Below are 17,782 nucleotides of genomic sequence, written 5' to 3' on the forward strand. Positions count from 1 at the left end.
CGAGAGGGGATGGACGGGGGCCCCGTGATGGGTTGATAAGTGAGAAGAAAGAGGAATATCATTACAACTTGGAGCACACTCAAACAACCCTCCACAATGCCAAGGCAGGAGATGAAGCTTATTCAAATCATGCTTTCAGGAGGGATTTCCAGGTAGCCCAGTTTAGCAGAACCATACCCTATACCTACAGAACAAGTTTGCAAATCAAGATATCCCGTTACCTGAGAAAAAACTTGAGATGGATGCATTTCTTGATTACCACTTGTGTGAGAGAGAAATACACACACTAGAAAAACCACTGAGAGTTAGGAGATGTGCTTGGAAGCATATTTCAGCAATTTAATATCAAACACAAAGATAGAAGGACTTTGTACCAACTTTATGTTTTCCCTTGATAGAATGCAACCATGAACTTTATATATATATATATATATACTGAGTACAATCTTAGTTCACAAATGATGTATAACTCTCAAAAAAAGAAATGCGATTCAGAGAGCTCGATACAGCATGAAAATTGATCATAAACTACAAGGAAAAATGAGCTTTTATCAATTAGAAAGAAAACTAATGTGAACAATATGCCTAAACATCACTTTCTGGAATAACTGCAAAGTTTCAGACAAGATATCAACTAAAAAGTCTAAATGGAAAATATATGCACATCAGTATGATGGTGGATAAGATTTAAAGAGATTGTATGTGCAGAAATTGTTCTCTCGTCATACAAAGCCATTTCCCGGAATAGCAAAATGAGAAGACAGTCTTGATTCTACTTCTTCTTTTGTGCGTACACTTCGAAGGAAGAAACAGTAAATGAATGAGATGCTTCAGCATAAAACATAGGCATGTAGATAAACAGTGAAAAGAGAGTATAACTACATGTACAAGAGGAACAGCAATGGATGGCAACAGTGGGACCCATCGAGGGAGGGTAACCAAAGCCGGCCACTGACTGAGTCACCTCCAGTACAGGGCCACAAAGCTGCGCATAATCGTAATCAAACCGGCAGAGAAGCGCGGCCCTCTGTTTGTCAGCTTGATTGGGACATCAGTGCTGACTACGAATAGTCTCCGCATTTCAAACCTTTTGTGAAGGTACAGGGATAGTTCTGTAACGATTCACAACACAGCAGTGCATCAACTATTACTCAGACTAGTCAGTATGAAATGCACACGTCTAGCTTTTTTATTCCAATTTCATAAAGATTTAGATTAAACCTCATCTACAAAAGGACATTTATCCCATAACTATAAATATACCTGCACACCACACTGTTAATTCAGAACAGGTTCTGCAAGGACGAGACTATCGCCTCTCTAGTTGAGCATAGGTGATGTAGCCGCACTGCTCCTAGATGCAGTACTCATACTGATTTGCGTGGGGGAAAGGAGAATATGAATAGGCATTTCTAATGAGAGTAGAAGCCGGAGAGGATGCACCTTATATCTGTCTTGAGAGCTACAGGTCAATGTGAGCGCTGCTCTCCACATCTCGCAAAACATCCCTTGTGCTATTTTATTCATCAGAGATGGCATTAAACTAAGAGAAGCATGGGAACGTTTTGTTTGTTTCCTACATTATTCCTATGTCTTTGTGTGATCCATGTAGATTTAGATTTTCAATTGTGATTATTTTCATGAGTCTTCCAAATATTTCAAGATATCACATGTATACATGTATATGAAATAGAACTATCATTACAAAGTTGCATGCATCACTTTCAGAATATGCTTGACAATTTTGTGCCAATGAATAAATACCGGTAAATATTACTCAGTCCGAAAAAATGGGTAAAGAAAAGTTTAGACAGGGGTAATATCAACTCATAGACAAATAGCCACTAAGGGTGATTATCAGCGATTCTAATGAATCAATGGATAGTTGCTTTAAAAGCTACAAATCAGGCACATTTTGTCATACTTAGGAGGAAGTTTGAGTTTAAAACCATGACTTCTCTTTCTAACAAGTTCAGTAGACCTTATTAGTAACAAAAAATGCAAATAAATCGTAGTAGAATGAGTATACTTGATGAAACATTGTTCATTTTTAGGGCTAATTAGGGAAAGGTCCTTTGGTTCATGTATTCACTGCATCTTCGTTGTTTTTCACGTTGCTAGGTGCATTAATTAATTTGGCACGCACATATTTTGTAGCTTTCCGCATTTAAAAATATTGTTAAAATAAGATTTATCACTGAGGGAATTCAGGCCTTTGAGTATAAGGCATGATCATGTAATATTTCCAGACAATGGAATTTCTTATTGTTTTGAAAGAACTTGGAAGGTCAGTGCGAATGAAACCAAACAAGACAAAGCAAAGGGTTACCAGGGGACCAGCTTGGGAGTTCTTTCTTTCTTTTGTCTTCAGGAAGTTGCGTGAGAACCCTGTCTAATCAAGCGCAGGGGGTACGGTGGAGTGGTGAAGAATGAAGCTTCCTGATACCGTAATTTCCTCACAGGACGTGCGCTATTTGCACAGGTTGCGCCGCGCAAATGGGTTCCTCAGCGTCCAAGGTGCACTCACTCAGGTAAGCCACAAATAGCCGGCCCATGAATCAGGAGTGCCAGGACCAAATTAAAAAAGTACAGGACAACCTCTCCTCCCTCCTGCCACCGCCAGCCATGGAATGTCAGACACATGACCGTTCAAAAATAATTCTTTCTGCAAATTTACCCCTTTCCTTTTGGGGTGGTACTATTTCAGATCTTGATGTCTGATATCATGGATGTACTTTGTGGTTCCTGTTATATGCTTATTCTCACTTACTACAGAGCGCCAGGCAGAGGTTCTTAGTTACTAGGGTTTTAATGAAATAATGTTTGTTCGACTACCTTTTCTTTTCCTACATTATGTCTCCCTCTACTTCCCCTTTTCAGCGTCATCAATAAATAGAAAAATGAACAGCACAAATGATCACATAAGACTTTTAACTGTCGGAATTCAATTCTACCTCCTTGGTGACCACTATGATCAAGAACTTTGAAGATTTACTATCACTCAATGAAACGTTCAGTCAGGAGTGTGCCTAGGATTTCTGCAAGACAGTGACACATTCCACAACAAACAAGGTACAAATGAGATAAGTCTGGGAAGTTAAGTAATTAATCCAAACTCCCACGAGAATGATTAATTCAGTTGGTCCTCGCTACAGCAACAAAAAAAAGTCTTGTATCTTTTTGTCTTCTGAGGCCTTCCCCGGGAGGAAGACAGTGACCATTGCGGTGAGTTGGGAAAGAGAATTGGATCACTCAACAGCTTCTTCTGCCACTGATTCACCATTGATGATGAAGTCACAGATGAAGTCATCAGCTCCATTCAATGACAACCCATTCCTGACAATATCACTTCAGGGTGGAATGAAATCAAGAATTAATTTCAAAAGCTCTTACAGAAAACATTTTGAATACAGAAATAAGGAATTTTGAGTTGATCTATTGAAACAATGAGATTGAATTATAACACTGAGAATTACTATTTCTTAAATGCAATATCACTTCATGCAATCGTGAAATTTTACATCAGCATTGTTAGGATTTCCTTGAAAAATTCAGATTTCCTCAGGGAAATTTTCTGAATGTGCTTCCTTTCTTTCTTCTTTTAAAGAGCTCTATTGAAATTCACAGAACCAAATCACTCTCGATTCTTGAGTGATTTTGTAGCTGCCTTGCTGTGCAGAATCTGAAATCTTTGTTGGGATTTCAAAGAAAGTTCTTCAATGTGGCACTGTAATAAAACTGGTAAGGAAAAGGAAACTGAGTCACTTGAATGAAGATCTTATCCTCTCAAAGAATGCTAAATCACTAGCAATTGCAGCTGTTGAAGATTCACTGGGCAAAATGATTTCTTTCAATTAGGAATGGATATAATCTGGACATCACAGTCAGCGTAGATAGGTGTACTCGCTGCTTCATAACTTTTCAATCTACATCATCCCTCCACCTCTTGAATGTATTAAGTGTAAAGTGGCATAGGAATTGGACATGTATCAAACAAACCTGCCTGGAGCAAAATTGATTTTATTCACATCATTCTCAAGGATGCATTTTCATGCGTGATTCACAACCGTTCCCAATGCAGGTGATGAGAAAATAAAGGGGGACTGATTTGGGGGTTATCAGATATAAATCGGAGTACCATGAACAACTACAACACTGTACTAACTAGCAGGAATTTAGTCCCCCAAATTCCATTTTCCTTACACAAAAGAATGAGACTGATTTATGCACACTGCTCTGGTTTGATGAAAAGCTGTAATTTCAGGATTGCACGAGCATGTATGTACTTGATGCAGGCAGGCAATGACATCTCCAGTATTGTCGCCTAGGCTTTTGTCAGACAGTAATGTCTTCGGTAATTTATGACAAGCTGCACACCCCAATTGACCTAATAGCACAGATAATTTGGGACAATAACACGGCTCCGATCGATGATGCTGCTCTACACAGCGCCCTCGTGCATGCGTATTGGGTGACTAACTCGGTCTGTGAAAATACAAATTCACACATTGCTAATGCATGCATTTTGGCTTGCGTATCTCAATGAGGTGTCGGAGGCATGGCCGCCCGCCCGGGCTTGGAGAACGCAGGAGGATAATTGAAAGGAGAAGACCGAGAATGAAAAGAAGGGTTACCATAATACCCTCAGGTGACTCCGCATCTTAGCAAAGATTATATATGGTTACGAACAGTATTATGAGAATATATAAAGTCATCTTCACTCTCATTTCAAGCACAATCTTAAGGGAATCAATTCGATTTTCAGAGTAAAAATAAAAGCCTGGATTATCAGGAGAAATGGGGAGAGTATTATTTAAAGAAATATAGCGAGATGAAATTACTTCTTGCCTTCTTCTTGCATGACCATTGCACACCAATACTGTAATGGTTTTATTCCATCAGTTTTATTCCATCAGTTGTTGACTTATTTTGGGCTTTCTTTCAATGAATGCCCTATTCTTCAGTTCAGTTCTACAAGAACCTTTTCAAACTTGGTTCATAAAAAACACCACTTCCCCGCTGATGAAGTGTCTTATGCTTATAGTGGCTAAAAAGAGACACCACTGTTTTCTTAACTTGTGACCCATGTGCTCCTACAAACAAAGTGGAATGTTTTCCTACAGAGGCACAGCATTCTCAGGGCATATGCTCCAGAATAGTTCTCCCCTCTCGTCTTTCCATGCTCAGTGCAATCACGGCAAGGATTTGTGAAATACTATTTGATTTTCTCTTTGTAAAAAAGATGGAGAGTTTATTTTCACTCTTTAAAAAAGAGCACTATGAATCTTATGAATGTTATGAATGCAACATATACTTTCCTTACATGTTTTTGAGCATTAAAAAAGAAACAAAAAAGTGCTATGACAGTTCAACTTGAAATTTTCTAGACATGATCAATGACTTTATTCAAATTGATGAGAGACAGATTTAGACATAGGAAGGCAACAGGATGAGAGAAGATCTGATTTTTCTTTCAAATCCTAAAAAGTAAATGTCACTGATAACGAACTTGATATAAGCGGTTACAAGATGACTTCATACCAAGCAATTTAAACCAAATTCTGTCAGCCACGTCTTCCATTTTATTCGGTATCCTATCCCTCATGAATTAAAGAATCCCACCGTTATATCAGGGATATCAGCAATCAAAACAAATTAATCTCATGAAAGTCACATAGGTCCTAAACCAATGGCTTATGTTCCAATCAGGGCCCCTTGAGAGTATGCTACGTTTCCCTCTTCTTCGGCCTGTGCTGAGCAGATTACGATAACATTTTTAAGGTTCGTTTGCGATCTTGATCAACTCCACTGAACTTGGCCCATCGTCCCTCGAAACACCTCAGGAAATTCTACATTGCTCATGTGGGCTTTTTCTTTCCTGGAGAGCTGCAAGGAAATTGGCCGAGCTATTTGACGTTGTTCCTGGGACACTTTGGATTGAGTGAGAGGGGTACCTTCAAACAGCGGCAGGGTCGATCAAACAATGGGTCTTTTGGGTCTACGATAGCACATATCCATCTTTCAACCATCTAACCATCAACCATCCATGACTTCCCTACCTGAATTCTTTCCATTCTAAAAACATTTTTTTTGTTGGTAACAAACTATAACCTAACTTGTTTTACATGAACCTACAAGTGCAAATCATAATTCAAATTCCGCTGGAAAATAGAATGAAAAATATTGTCTCCTCGCTTTGACAGGGTAGTTTTCTGCATGTTACCCTAGTGGCCTAGTGTATCTCCCCTTTGAGAAATAAACCCTTTTAAACTCATTGATTAGCTTTCTCCTCTAAACTCCCATGGTGTCAGACATGTGATTCCTTCTTCATCAGACACCTTGTTTCAACACTTATCATCATGGAGACACTGAAAATTGAATAATTTCCCCTTCCAAGTTGAGAGCTGGGCGCACATCCCCATGTTCAAGACACATCGTGAAAGCAACACAAATATGTGTTAGCCATCCTCTGTAAATCTTGCGGGATAGAGATTTCTCCCCTTATCTTTCTATCCAGTCCTTATTAGAGAATGCATTACCTCATAATAATGTTCATGATGATCTTGGGGGGTTTCACAAAGGACTTAGGTGGGACAAATGGTTCCTTGGTGGCCGAGACTACAATTACGTGGCCATGCACTGGAAGTGAGTTACTTGTTGTGACTTCCTAAGCAACAGCTATAAAATCTTAAGATGGGACCCACAACAATGTTAATCGGATGTTTGATAAACATGAACTCTTTTTTTACTTTTTGGCTCTTTAGAAAAATTGGTCCCCAAGTATGGGAATTGATCGAGCAGCCTACTTGTGTTGTAATTATGCTTGTATAGTAAATAAAATGAATCAAGATCAATTTTAAGACAGCAATCACTGTTAAGTTGGTGGTGAGAAGAAACAGCAAGTTGGATCCGAGACAGGACAAGAATACGGATTCCAGTGTGGCTGAATATCAGACTAATGATTTGGACAAGAGGAAACCATGACAACTTGGCATGATGTCATGAAAAGTGAATTCACAACTTGTAGGTTTTGCTGCCAAATGGAATGGGTACATGTCTCATTTCCCTGTGCTCAGGAGAGAAGGCTGCGTATAGGCTTACAAAATAAGTGATGGGGGCAACAACAAAAGCAACAAAGGGAGGGGGGGGGGGGAGACGTGCCCGATAGCCGTGACATTTCAAACTGTCATCGGAACTCCAAGTTGAGTGATTTTTCCTCTCCTGTCTGTTGTTTCACACTATTTTTCCCATTGGCCCTTGCTGGAAGTGCAGAAAAGTAATGCAAGCAATCATATTGAGAATTCCATTTATGTTTCCTCACATAGTCTACCTGAATCAAAACGACACCATTAACAAAACCAGTTACTTCATCATTTGTATATTTGCCCACTGGATATCATTTACTGTGAAACTCTACAAATATCTCTAGGATACATTCATGAGAATGGAAGTTTTGTTTACCATTTTGAGATATTGAATTTAACATCTAGAAAGATCCATGTACTGTAATAAAGACTATAACATTGATTTTCATGAACATTTTCATTCTAAGCACCGCAGAAATCAATTGACACATTACACAAACAAAAAGAAAGTAAAAAAAAAAAAAAAAACTATCTAAGCCAAGGGAAAGGAAAGGATCGCAGTCTGCCTGTCCAGTAAGGGTGACTTATGTGAAAGCATTTCCTTGATGTTACGTAATAAATAATTGTAGAGGAGACATGAGCAATCTCCCTTCCTATTATTCCAGTTGGCTCGTAAAAATCTGCCATGTGATGAAATACAAGCGAATGATTAACACTTCTCTTGAAGCTTAAATTTTATTGTAATTAATTGTTATTACTCTGATTTGTTTTTACTAGAGATAAGACTGTCATCATCAGATGATAAAGGGAAAATATTAAGCTTCTTGATAAATAATAATAAATATCTTTAAATTTGGTTGAATTACAATCATTGGGAATAATTTCTGTTTCAAAGCTACAATATATTTACAAATGAATGCAGATCTGGAATACTACAATTTGACCTCTGGATATATATATATATATGATGGCTTCTAAATTAATATTTCCAATATATCACTTGGGAGATTCTGCACAATTGTAGGGGCCATGCACTTTCAGTTGGCTATTCCAAACTAGATCCAAAGATGAACGACTTTGCGTTGTAGTTTTTCTAATACACTATATGAAGGTTTACTCGTCGTTCCAGGAATGACAGGTTTTCACAAGGTAAAATGTATTACGTAACTTAATTGGAAAGGTTTGGCAAGACTTTCAAGCTAATTAGGAGACAGACAGCTGGGATAGGGTTGAATAAACATTTCAGGAAAACAATTTCAAAGGAATTAAAAATCAATTGTTGTTTTGCTCATCAAGTATCCATAGGCACGCCACCCAAAGCTAGTCGCAGGTCATTACAAGCTTCCAGTTATCACTCAACACCCCAAACAGATGATCAATTATTGTACAGATTAGTGACTACACTGTAGTAAAGATTCATGCAAGTATCTACATGGAACAAAGCAATATGAGGGACGAGGGATAGGGGGTTGAAAAAATAGGTGTTTCAAGGAGGGAAATTAGTGTATCATAGGCTACTGGAAAGGATGAGTTCATGTAACAGCTCCCTATAAGGTCTCTCCATAGTACAAGTCCATCAAAAACAATTTAAAGTCCGTCTGTACTAGTTCTGCCAGAAGGGATTAGACCATCCAGCGAGGTCACTGACAGGTGGCCATCTCATCAACTCAGCTCTCAATTAACGTACAAAAAGAGGATCATGGGGGACCAATGGTCACTGATTATACATTGTTTGCTATATAGAGGGTGCAAGTAGCTACAAGAAGTACAGTGGGGCTTTAAAAGATCCCTTCTTTTTCAATGCAGTTAGTAGAGAGGGGCGGTGTACTTACAGGAGGTTCAGACTCTCAAGGTGGGTGAAGAGATCACGGGGTAGCGATGCAATGCGGTTACGGTTGAGCTTGAGGATCTCCAAGGAACGAAGGTTATTGAGGCATCCCTGCTGTAGTGTGCTGATCCGGTTGTTCTCCAACAGCCTGTCATGGCAGGAAAAAGATGGCAGATAGCAGTAGGAGAAAGAAAGAGAGAGAGAGATAGAGAGAGAGAGTTAGAGAAAGGAAAGAAGAAGGGGCAGGAATATGAAGGGAAAAAAGAACAGAAATAAATAAATAACAGTTTACGAATTCCAATTTTAAAATAAGCTTTCATTGGATAAGAGAACACGAATCTGCACAATTGTTATTTTTGTTTTCGGACTGAAGCTATAATCTTGACTTTCTTGCAATTTTATGGCACTGGGTTAGCGAAGGGGCATGTAATAACGCATTTTTATTCATTTTTAATTGTGGCTCCATTTTATTGGACATGCCAATCTAATCACTCTTTCGTCTGTTTTCCTTGTGCATTGTCAATGTGCAATCATTCCACCTTGATGGTCATTGCAGTATGATAATGTCAACATGGTCATTTCCAGCCAGTAAACCATCAACAGATACATGACCACTTCAATGACCTTGCCAGAAAGCTACTGTCATCATCCATTAGACACCTCACTCTACCCCCTCATCCCTCCATCAAGCAGCCTTCCACTACCACCACCACCATCATCATCATCATCTACATCGTCATCCCTAACCCTGTGCTCACCGCAACCACTTTAATTAGTATCACCACAGCCTGCATGCCCCGCGTTAGGCTACGTAACCCCCTTTCCACCACTCTGTGATGCCACAATCGTCTTAACCCTGCGCCATCACTCATCCGGTCCCAGTCAGGTAAAGAATGGCCACGACCGAAGAAATCATGTCCTATGCAGTTCAGGCCTAATGCACATCCGCATGTTCTTATGCATTTACGCAAATGGGTTGCATTAAAGAATATGTGAGTTACATTGTACTGTATTAGTGAGGTCCATTTTGATTAATGAAAAGTAACCTGTCAAGATGTGGCAACTACCCTCCTCCCGTCTAATCACAGAATACAGATACACTGAAAACATATTTGATTTGTTGATTTCTAAATCTAGTAATAACAATACATTTCTAACATCAATAGCCTCTCAATGTTCAGTTTCCAACCATCTACCAAAACTACTGGAAAATACCTGGATGCTTTTGGGGGATTTGATGGGAGGACATCATTTTCTTGTCGGTCCAAAATATTGCTGACATTAGTCTGATACACTGCTGTCAGCACAGGCAAAGCTTCTTTTCCTGCAGTACATCAATCTTGCCTGCCTGCCTGCCTGGGCTTTCTAACCCACTTGCCTCAGGTATTATCCTGCTATCCCCTGGACTACCCTTTAATGAATTTGGTCAGCTCCTCAGATTATGGCACAAAAACCGGGCTCTCAGCGAGTTTAGATGAAGAAATAAACTAGCCAGTTTAAAATTAATGTTTTTTAATTTGAACTGTATGTACATGTGTTGTGTTATATAAATGTATGTCAACAATGAAAATTAGTGTTTTTGTTCTCTTTTAAAGAATTGTTGTTTTCATGATTAAATTTTAAACAAGGTTCATATCAGAATATTGCTGAAGTACTTCAACTACATTTTTTTTATCTAATCTCATGAGGTTTTTTAAGCGCTTATATTCAATCTGAATTGAGAATTTGCTCAGAAAATCTTAAATACCACATCCGAATCAACCCTTTCAATATTCCTGCACATCCAATTCTCAAAATTAAAAGCAACGTGAGGACAGAATCTATCTATAGTTTCTAGAAATCTCCTTTCATTTCCCACTGTTCACGTGTAATTCTAATCTCTTTATTTCAATCAAGTTTGGAGGAGCTGGAATTAACCTGAAAACAGTAATCACGATTTCTACCACCCCTCGGGGAAAGTTAAAACACTTGTCACCGAATACGGGTCTTATACAAACAGTTGCAGAGCGCCAAATGTTTTAATCCATTACGAATCGGAAATGGGTGATGCGCATCTCTACCTTTGTTAGCCTACTAATCCCCACTAGAGGATGAAACAGCACTCCAATTTACAAGAATGGAAGAAGGTGAAGACGAGTAAATATAAAAATGGATTGGAAGCTAGCGAGAGGTGAGACATGCTAAAAGGCACCCCTAGGTTATACGACGTTCCATGTACGGAAGAGGGTTACAGTTATTTGATTTGATTTGTAAACCCTACTTTAGTTTGAATACAAATTTGCCCGTGAGAAATGTGCATTTGTCCCCAAATGAATTCAGAAACTGTGAAGAAACAATTTCACCCTTATTCAATCGAAATACAATTTCAATTAAATAATACTCCTGACAAAAAGTTTTATGAAAGCAACATTGTGAAGGCCAAGAACACTTATAAAATGTTCTGCTATTTTCCTTGGATTAAACAAAATAACCTGATGTTTTCTTTTCTTCACCCAATGAGTGACTAAGCAGTTACAAGGAAATTCAGAAATGAATTCAAGACTTACTATTAATAAAAGTGGCCTTAAAACCAAACCCAGGATCTTTTATAGATCATTAAAGTTCAGATTTCTGTTTCACCCTTCTTCTTCTTTTATCTTTTTCACATCACTACATGTTCAGATCTCTATTTTGCATTTTCTTTTGTCTTTGATCAAAACCTTAAACGTTGCTTACAGGAATTGGAGCCGATTGTCTGTCGGGAAGGTGTCCGTCCGCAGATGGCCGATACGATTGTAGCTCAGATCTAGGGTTCGTAATGACGTCAGGCCACGAAGTGCTGCTGGACTGATATTTGTTATCCGATTGTGATGTCTGAAAAAACAAAAAGCAAAGAAACATTATATGGTCATCTAAATCAAAACTTGATACAGTATTTTCCAGCATCATCATCATTGCAAATAAGATTGGTACCAGTTGGGAATTTCTTGCGTTAAAAAATGAAACCAACATGTAATAAACAAAAAAAAAATACTTCCCCCTCATATCTACCATGATTTTTTCTTCTCCAAATCAAATATCAAATTAAAAGAAAGTACTAATAACAAACTTAGAAATGATTAATACTGTCTCATAATCACTTAATGTAAATGACATTTACATTTTTGTCCTACTATCAAATCTACTCTGAAAAGCTTGAGCCGTAGAGTACTTAATTCAAATGTATTTATCATCAACAGCCACAACTCATTCCCATGGAGTGCAAGAGAAAGTGAATTTAGGTGGTGGGATTAAAAGGATTAGTGATTCGAATTATCACCGGATGACAAATTGTAATCCACTAATCACTGATATGAAGTGATCATCCTTCAAAATTTCTCAAATAAAATCAAGCCTTCTACCTTTTTCCTCTTTTAGTTAACATATATCTTATTATAGATGTTTTCCCATTAAAAACAAATTGTGAAAGTCATGGGAAAATGGTACAAAACACAAATTTTAAAATGTAACTGTTGTAGTTATAATTTTTGCCTATTGCAAAAGTCACTGAAAATACACCTTAAGTATGTTACATAAAAATCATGAAAAGTTTTTTTTTTCTCACTTTAATTTTTAAATCATTTTGGACTTTCAAATTAAGTTGTGGTAACATATATTTTATCTTTCCATATTTCATATCCACATTTCCATTCAAATTTCTCCTTGTATATATTCATGAAATTACTTATGAATGTAACAGGAAAATTAAAATATAGCCCTTATATAACAGAACTACCCCACAAATTACAAACCCTATAGCATGAATGTGACAAACAGGAAACTTAACGAGTCCATCAGTTTTGAGAAATCCTACTTCACTATGGGCCTACCACCTTTAGCTCTCTTTTTACTTATTGATGTAAACAAAGTGACGACAACTGAATCTGACTAAGCTTCCTCGCATTTACTTCAAGCCAGCTCATCATCACCGATAACAAGTTTTGGGCAGACGAGGGCGCTGCTTCTGGTGTCATCCAAAGTGCATTCCCCCTCCCGTGTCTACAAGATTTCCTTTAGCAGATTATATCATACCCGGTACATACTAGAGTAGATGCTCATCAGATTAAAACAATGTTTTTAGAATTTCCCAATGATGAACTGAAGAAATATGTCAGGGTTTTCGTACAGAATGGTAAAATGGGATAGGCCTATCGGATCCTTTTCTATTTGTACTACCTATGCCTATTTGCATGGAAAGGAAATCATAAAAATCACACACCAGTTTGTAGCCAGACTTCAAGAATCGGCTACTAACCGGTTAACTACTAAATTCTCTCATTCGCACAGGCTTAATACAGGGACTACATGGTTCATGCACTCAATGGGTTAAGAATATGTGACCCTACAATAATATGTACATGAACTTTGTCACACGCCACTGAGTAAATTCATATATGAGACTTGTTTTCATTATCAAGCGTCTTATCAATTTAACTCATCTTTTCTAGAACTGGAATGCAATTGTTCACATTCCCTCATGAGGGGAATACATGTCGTCTGGAATTTTGTCTAGCTATTATTATTATATGTGAATCTTTGAACTTCCAACACCGTCTACTGACAACCCGGCTAATAGCTGTTTAACACAAGCGCCGAAAAATGCTGCATCACTCTCACAGATGCCGCCAGAAAAATAAAAAAGTTGATCATCGTTAACAAGGTGTGTCATTGCACCTGAAGATTAGTCTTCAACCACAGACAAATTACAGCTCTCATCCACTCTTATGGACTTTCTCAAGCAAAATGATTCTTGAACACAAATTGCCTACTCAATCTTAAGGTTGGTATTACTATTATAAGATTAAACTACATGTAATGATCCCCTCCCCACAAGGCCCAACCAAAGAAAGTTTTCTGTATCGGCTCTAAAATATAAGAGGAATGGATCAGGGACACTAGTCACAACATTCTATCAAAGCAAATCTTGGCATAGGCATTGAATCTTGTTATCATAAGCCTATAATGAAAGAGTGGAAATGAGATTTTCCTCTATAACAGGTCCAGGGTTCTGACGTTCAAAGTGCCTCAATGCTTTATCGAAGCAATGTTACATACATCTACTTGACTTTGTATGTAGAGGGACAATGGAAGTGTAGGGTGCAGAGTGGATGGGTTAAAGTCAGATGGTGCTAAGCAAAGTGGTGCCCCTGCAAAGAGCCTAGGACGTGTGACTCAGAGGAGCTGACAAGGCTAGATAAAGATCCGCGGGTGGAGGGAATACCATTAGGTGGATCTAAACTTCTAATCCCTTTCATACCTAATGGGGAAACTTGTTAATCACGCTATTTAACAGCGTTTTAATTCATATCATACACTACATGTAGTCTATATGAAACAAGTTCAAACCAAGCCTGTTTCACAAATCCATATAATGTACAACATGACAATGGGAAACTAAATATTCTCAAAACTTCTCTTGAATTTCAATTTACAAACATGTAATGGGCAAAGAACACAGAATTCCATTAACCAAATGAACAATCAAAATTAACTTAAAAATCTGACTTTGACCCACTATAACCCCCTCTCACTTCCCAATCATTCTAATGAAAAATCTCAATCTGTCCTGTACCTCAACAAATGAAAGGGAGGGTGTACACCTAGTAGTAATGTCCAGCAGTGCTTTCACTTCAAGTTTTAAAGTGTAGAAAGCGCAATGATGAAGCACATCTCACCGGGCAGCACTCAGGAACAACACATAGCCTTCCTTGAGGAAGATATGTCTTCTCCAATAAGCATCAATCAGCACCGTCAATGAACACAAATAGGAGAGTCCTACTAAAAGCTGGGTCAAGGCAATGGGCGGAATAAAACAGCCAAATGGGGAGGATGCAAAATGAGTCCCCGACAAGAGCAGAGTAGATAGAAGAGCTGTGGGGTTGCAGTAGGGAATGGGATAGGAAATGAGGAGTGGAGGACAGAAGAGTGATCTTGCCCATTTAGGAGAACCTCCCACTCCAATGTAAAGTTCATTGTGATAAAGTGTGTTTGGAATTGAGAGGGACCCAATACAGGGGATTGGGGGAAAGAGGACAGGCAGTGCCGCAATGCATGTATACATTCAGCAGTACATTGGCATTTTCTTTTCTCTTTCTTTGGATAACAAATATATGTATGCATAAATATGCTTATGAAAATTGGATAGAATATGAAGATATATATCTTAACAAACCTTTACAACGTAACCCTTCGTCATATGCAATTAAGCAATTAAAATTGTAAGTCAAATTCTATTACGAGCTATATGTTTAGTAGTCCCACAGTTTAACAGTCACTTTGAGATACAAAAGGAACTGACATTTTGCATATTTTCTTAGTCTTACAAAAAGTTATAAGCAACTGATCTACATAAATGCAGCAAAATAAAGATTAAAAAAGGTAGATGTAGCAGTGGGTGACAGGTTGGAAATCACGGTAGAAATAAATGCAAGAGAGAAATTGTAAACCATGGGCCTTGTGTGAAAATGCTCTCAAGAGACAAGAGAAGAGGAGGGCAGGGTAAAACGAAAGAGGATAAAATGGGAGTAAAGAAATCCCAGTCATTCTCAAGATAAAAAGCCTGATGATGTGTTTGCCCATGTTTTATTCCCAGGCAAAGTTTTGTTTTTGTTTTATTCATGGTCGTTGAGAAGCCTGCTTGAATATCTTGTGCCTCATCCAAGAGTGACCCTGCTATGCCTACATAGAGGTGTGTAATCACTGCTTCATTCACTCAGGCACCAGGCCCTGCATAACATACATGTCGTTTGAAAGTCAATGAGACAAATTGCTCCAAGGAGTGAATAATTTATGATGTCGACATAAAATCGTTGAGAATGGCAGCAATGGGCCCAGGCAGCGCTCCGTTCCAAGGTAGCGCACACAACAACTTTTCATGTTCGCAAACGGTTCTGAAAGGAAGGCTTTAGGAGGAGAGAGGTCACTCCCTATTCAGTTGTTTTGATCGCCAACGTTTTGATCGGCACAAAGACATAATTTAGCCTGCCACATTCTCACCTCCGAAGAACCATGAAAGCAAATCACCTTTTGTGTGTTTCACACAGCCCCCATCCAATTGGCCAATTGGCCAATACAAAGGTCGGAGGTTATGGGGTGCTTTTGAGAAGCACTCATGCATTATTCAATCCCGCACTGAATGACACACTCCAAACAGGGCACTTGAAGGGAAAACGCCAGTGCTGAGTGAGTGAACGACCACTGAAGGTTAGTCACAGTGTTGGGCAATGCAAGGGAGAGGCACTGGGAATGGACACTAGAACATGGGCTAAAATCACCCATTATTATGCCACCATCCCTTCCTCTAACTCATCTCACATTACAGGTATATGCATCCATCATACCTAATTGCAAATCCGAAAGAAAGTATCCACCTTAAATAATTAGAAAGGCAGCATTGAGCACCGTCCGCGAATCGTGCCATAAATACAAATTCATGAGTACAGGTGTTTAAGGGGGGAGGGGGGTCACAATCATTGATTTAAATTCAGCTGCAAAACAGAGTGGATATCAAGAATATCCATTTGCACTGCATTCACAGAAATAGATATGACTTTGATTTGAGTGGGTTCCCATATTGAAATGGCAATGACCTCACACCAATCCCAATGGTACGGGACTGATACAGGTTCACACATTTTGGGTCTTTTCAGTCACTTATTAGGGAGTACCTCTTGGAGGGGTTACAATCTTCATTTCTACAGGCACCTCATGTGTGAAAAGAGGTTATATCAGGTCAACTTGAACATCGACTTAGTCTTCAAAATATATAACAAAGATGATGTCTTTCAACTTTACTTTCCTTTAATTTTTAAATTTCAAACCAAATCAACACTACCAAAACAGCAATGGCTTTACCCATTCTTATAAAATCATACATAGTTTGACTAACCCGAAGCACAAATATTCTCAATTAAGGAGGCCTAACAATTTATAGCTTTACTAAAAATTTGTCATTCAGTGTATATTTTATGCCTACTATGATATGAATATATGCTTGCCTGCTTTTGTTCAACATAAGGAAGCATAAAACTAAAATCATTCATAAAAATACACTACCAAGATAATTTGAAGTTTTGCACGTTCTCTAGCATTTTTACGAGATGAATGCGAAAGGGCTAGTCTGGTACAGGTAGACTAAAGGCTAATGACCAGATTTCTCCAGCGCACCTTCTTTCTCAACACTAACCTGAAGATTGTTGACTTCATGTGGTATCCATAAACACCTTCTGTTTTCATCCTAAACAAGGGAATTACATGGATGAGATCACCCCCCTTTTGTTTCCTACCGCAAGATAAGTTTCGCTATATACATTCCGGTCTTCTGGATACGGGGATTGAGAGTAAAAACATGGCTGGATTGTCATGGAGCTGGAGCCTATCACATTCCCGCCTATGCCCAATATTTTATTCATGATGGAGATTATCGAATTCGGAAATCTCCAGTCGTATGGGAATAATATCAACAGTTATGACAAACTATTTCATCTAGGCCTACTCCCAGTTTCAGAGATGTACTGCACAATGTCCATATAAATTTCTTTAATTTTTAATCTCAAGATTAATCTAAAATTCATTGCCTAACTTAGCATCTCCCATGCAAATTCATAGCTGTAGAGGCCTATCTCTCTCGCTACTTGTCTAATCCTTTGGGAACGAGAACGAGAGTTCATCCCGACTAAAACGCTTTCATCACCTAGCGTCTCTCTAATGAGGATACCAGATTGCTCAGGTGTTCGCTTTACACCACGTTTTTTGGATGAGGGTGTAGGACATCAAAGAGACAGGCCAGGGTATTCATTCTCCTACCTAGCCCTGCTTCGCGACCACCGAGATTCAATTTCCTTTCGGCACA

At 38.5% G+C, this 17,782-nt stretch overlaps 1 protein-coding gene across 1 annotated transcript in view; it reads right to left on the reverse strand.

The window, feature by feature from the left end:
- The window catches only part of LOC580332 (leucine-rich repeats and immunoglobulin-like domains protein 3), a 67,351-nt gene that overhangs the window by 16,077 nt on the left and 33,492 nt on the right, over window positions 1-17,782 (reverse strand). The window contains exons 6-7 of the mRNA XM_030971969.1: window positions 11,629-11,766; window positions 8,918-9,061 (exon numbers count right to left, since the gene is read on the reverse strand). Of these exons, the coding sequence (XP_030827829.1) occupies window positions 8,918-9,061; window positions 11,629-11,766 (282 nt within the window). The remainder of the gene's footprint in view (window positions 1-8,917; window positions 9,062-11,628; window positions 11,767-17,782) is intronic.

This window comes from Strongylocentrotus purpuratus, unplaced genomic scaffold (genome assembly GCF_000002235.5).
Source record: "Strongylocentrotus purpuratus isolate Spur 01 unplaced genomic scaffold, Spur_5.0 spur5_scaffold_6, whole genome shotgun sequence".
NCBI classification, from domain to species: Eukaryota; Metazoa; Echinodermata; class Echinoidea; order Camarodonta; family Strongylocentrotidae; genus Strongylocentrotus; species Strongylocentrotus purpuratus.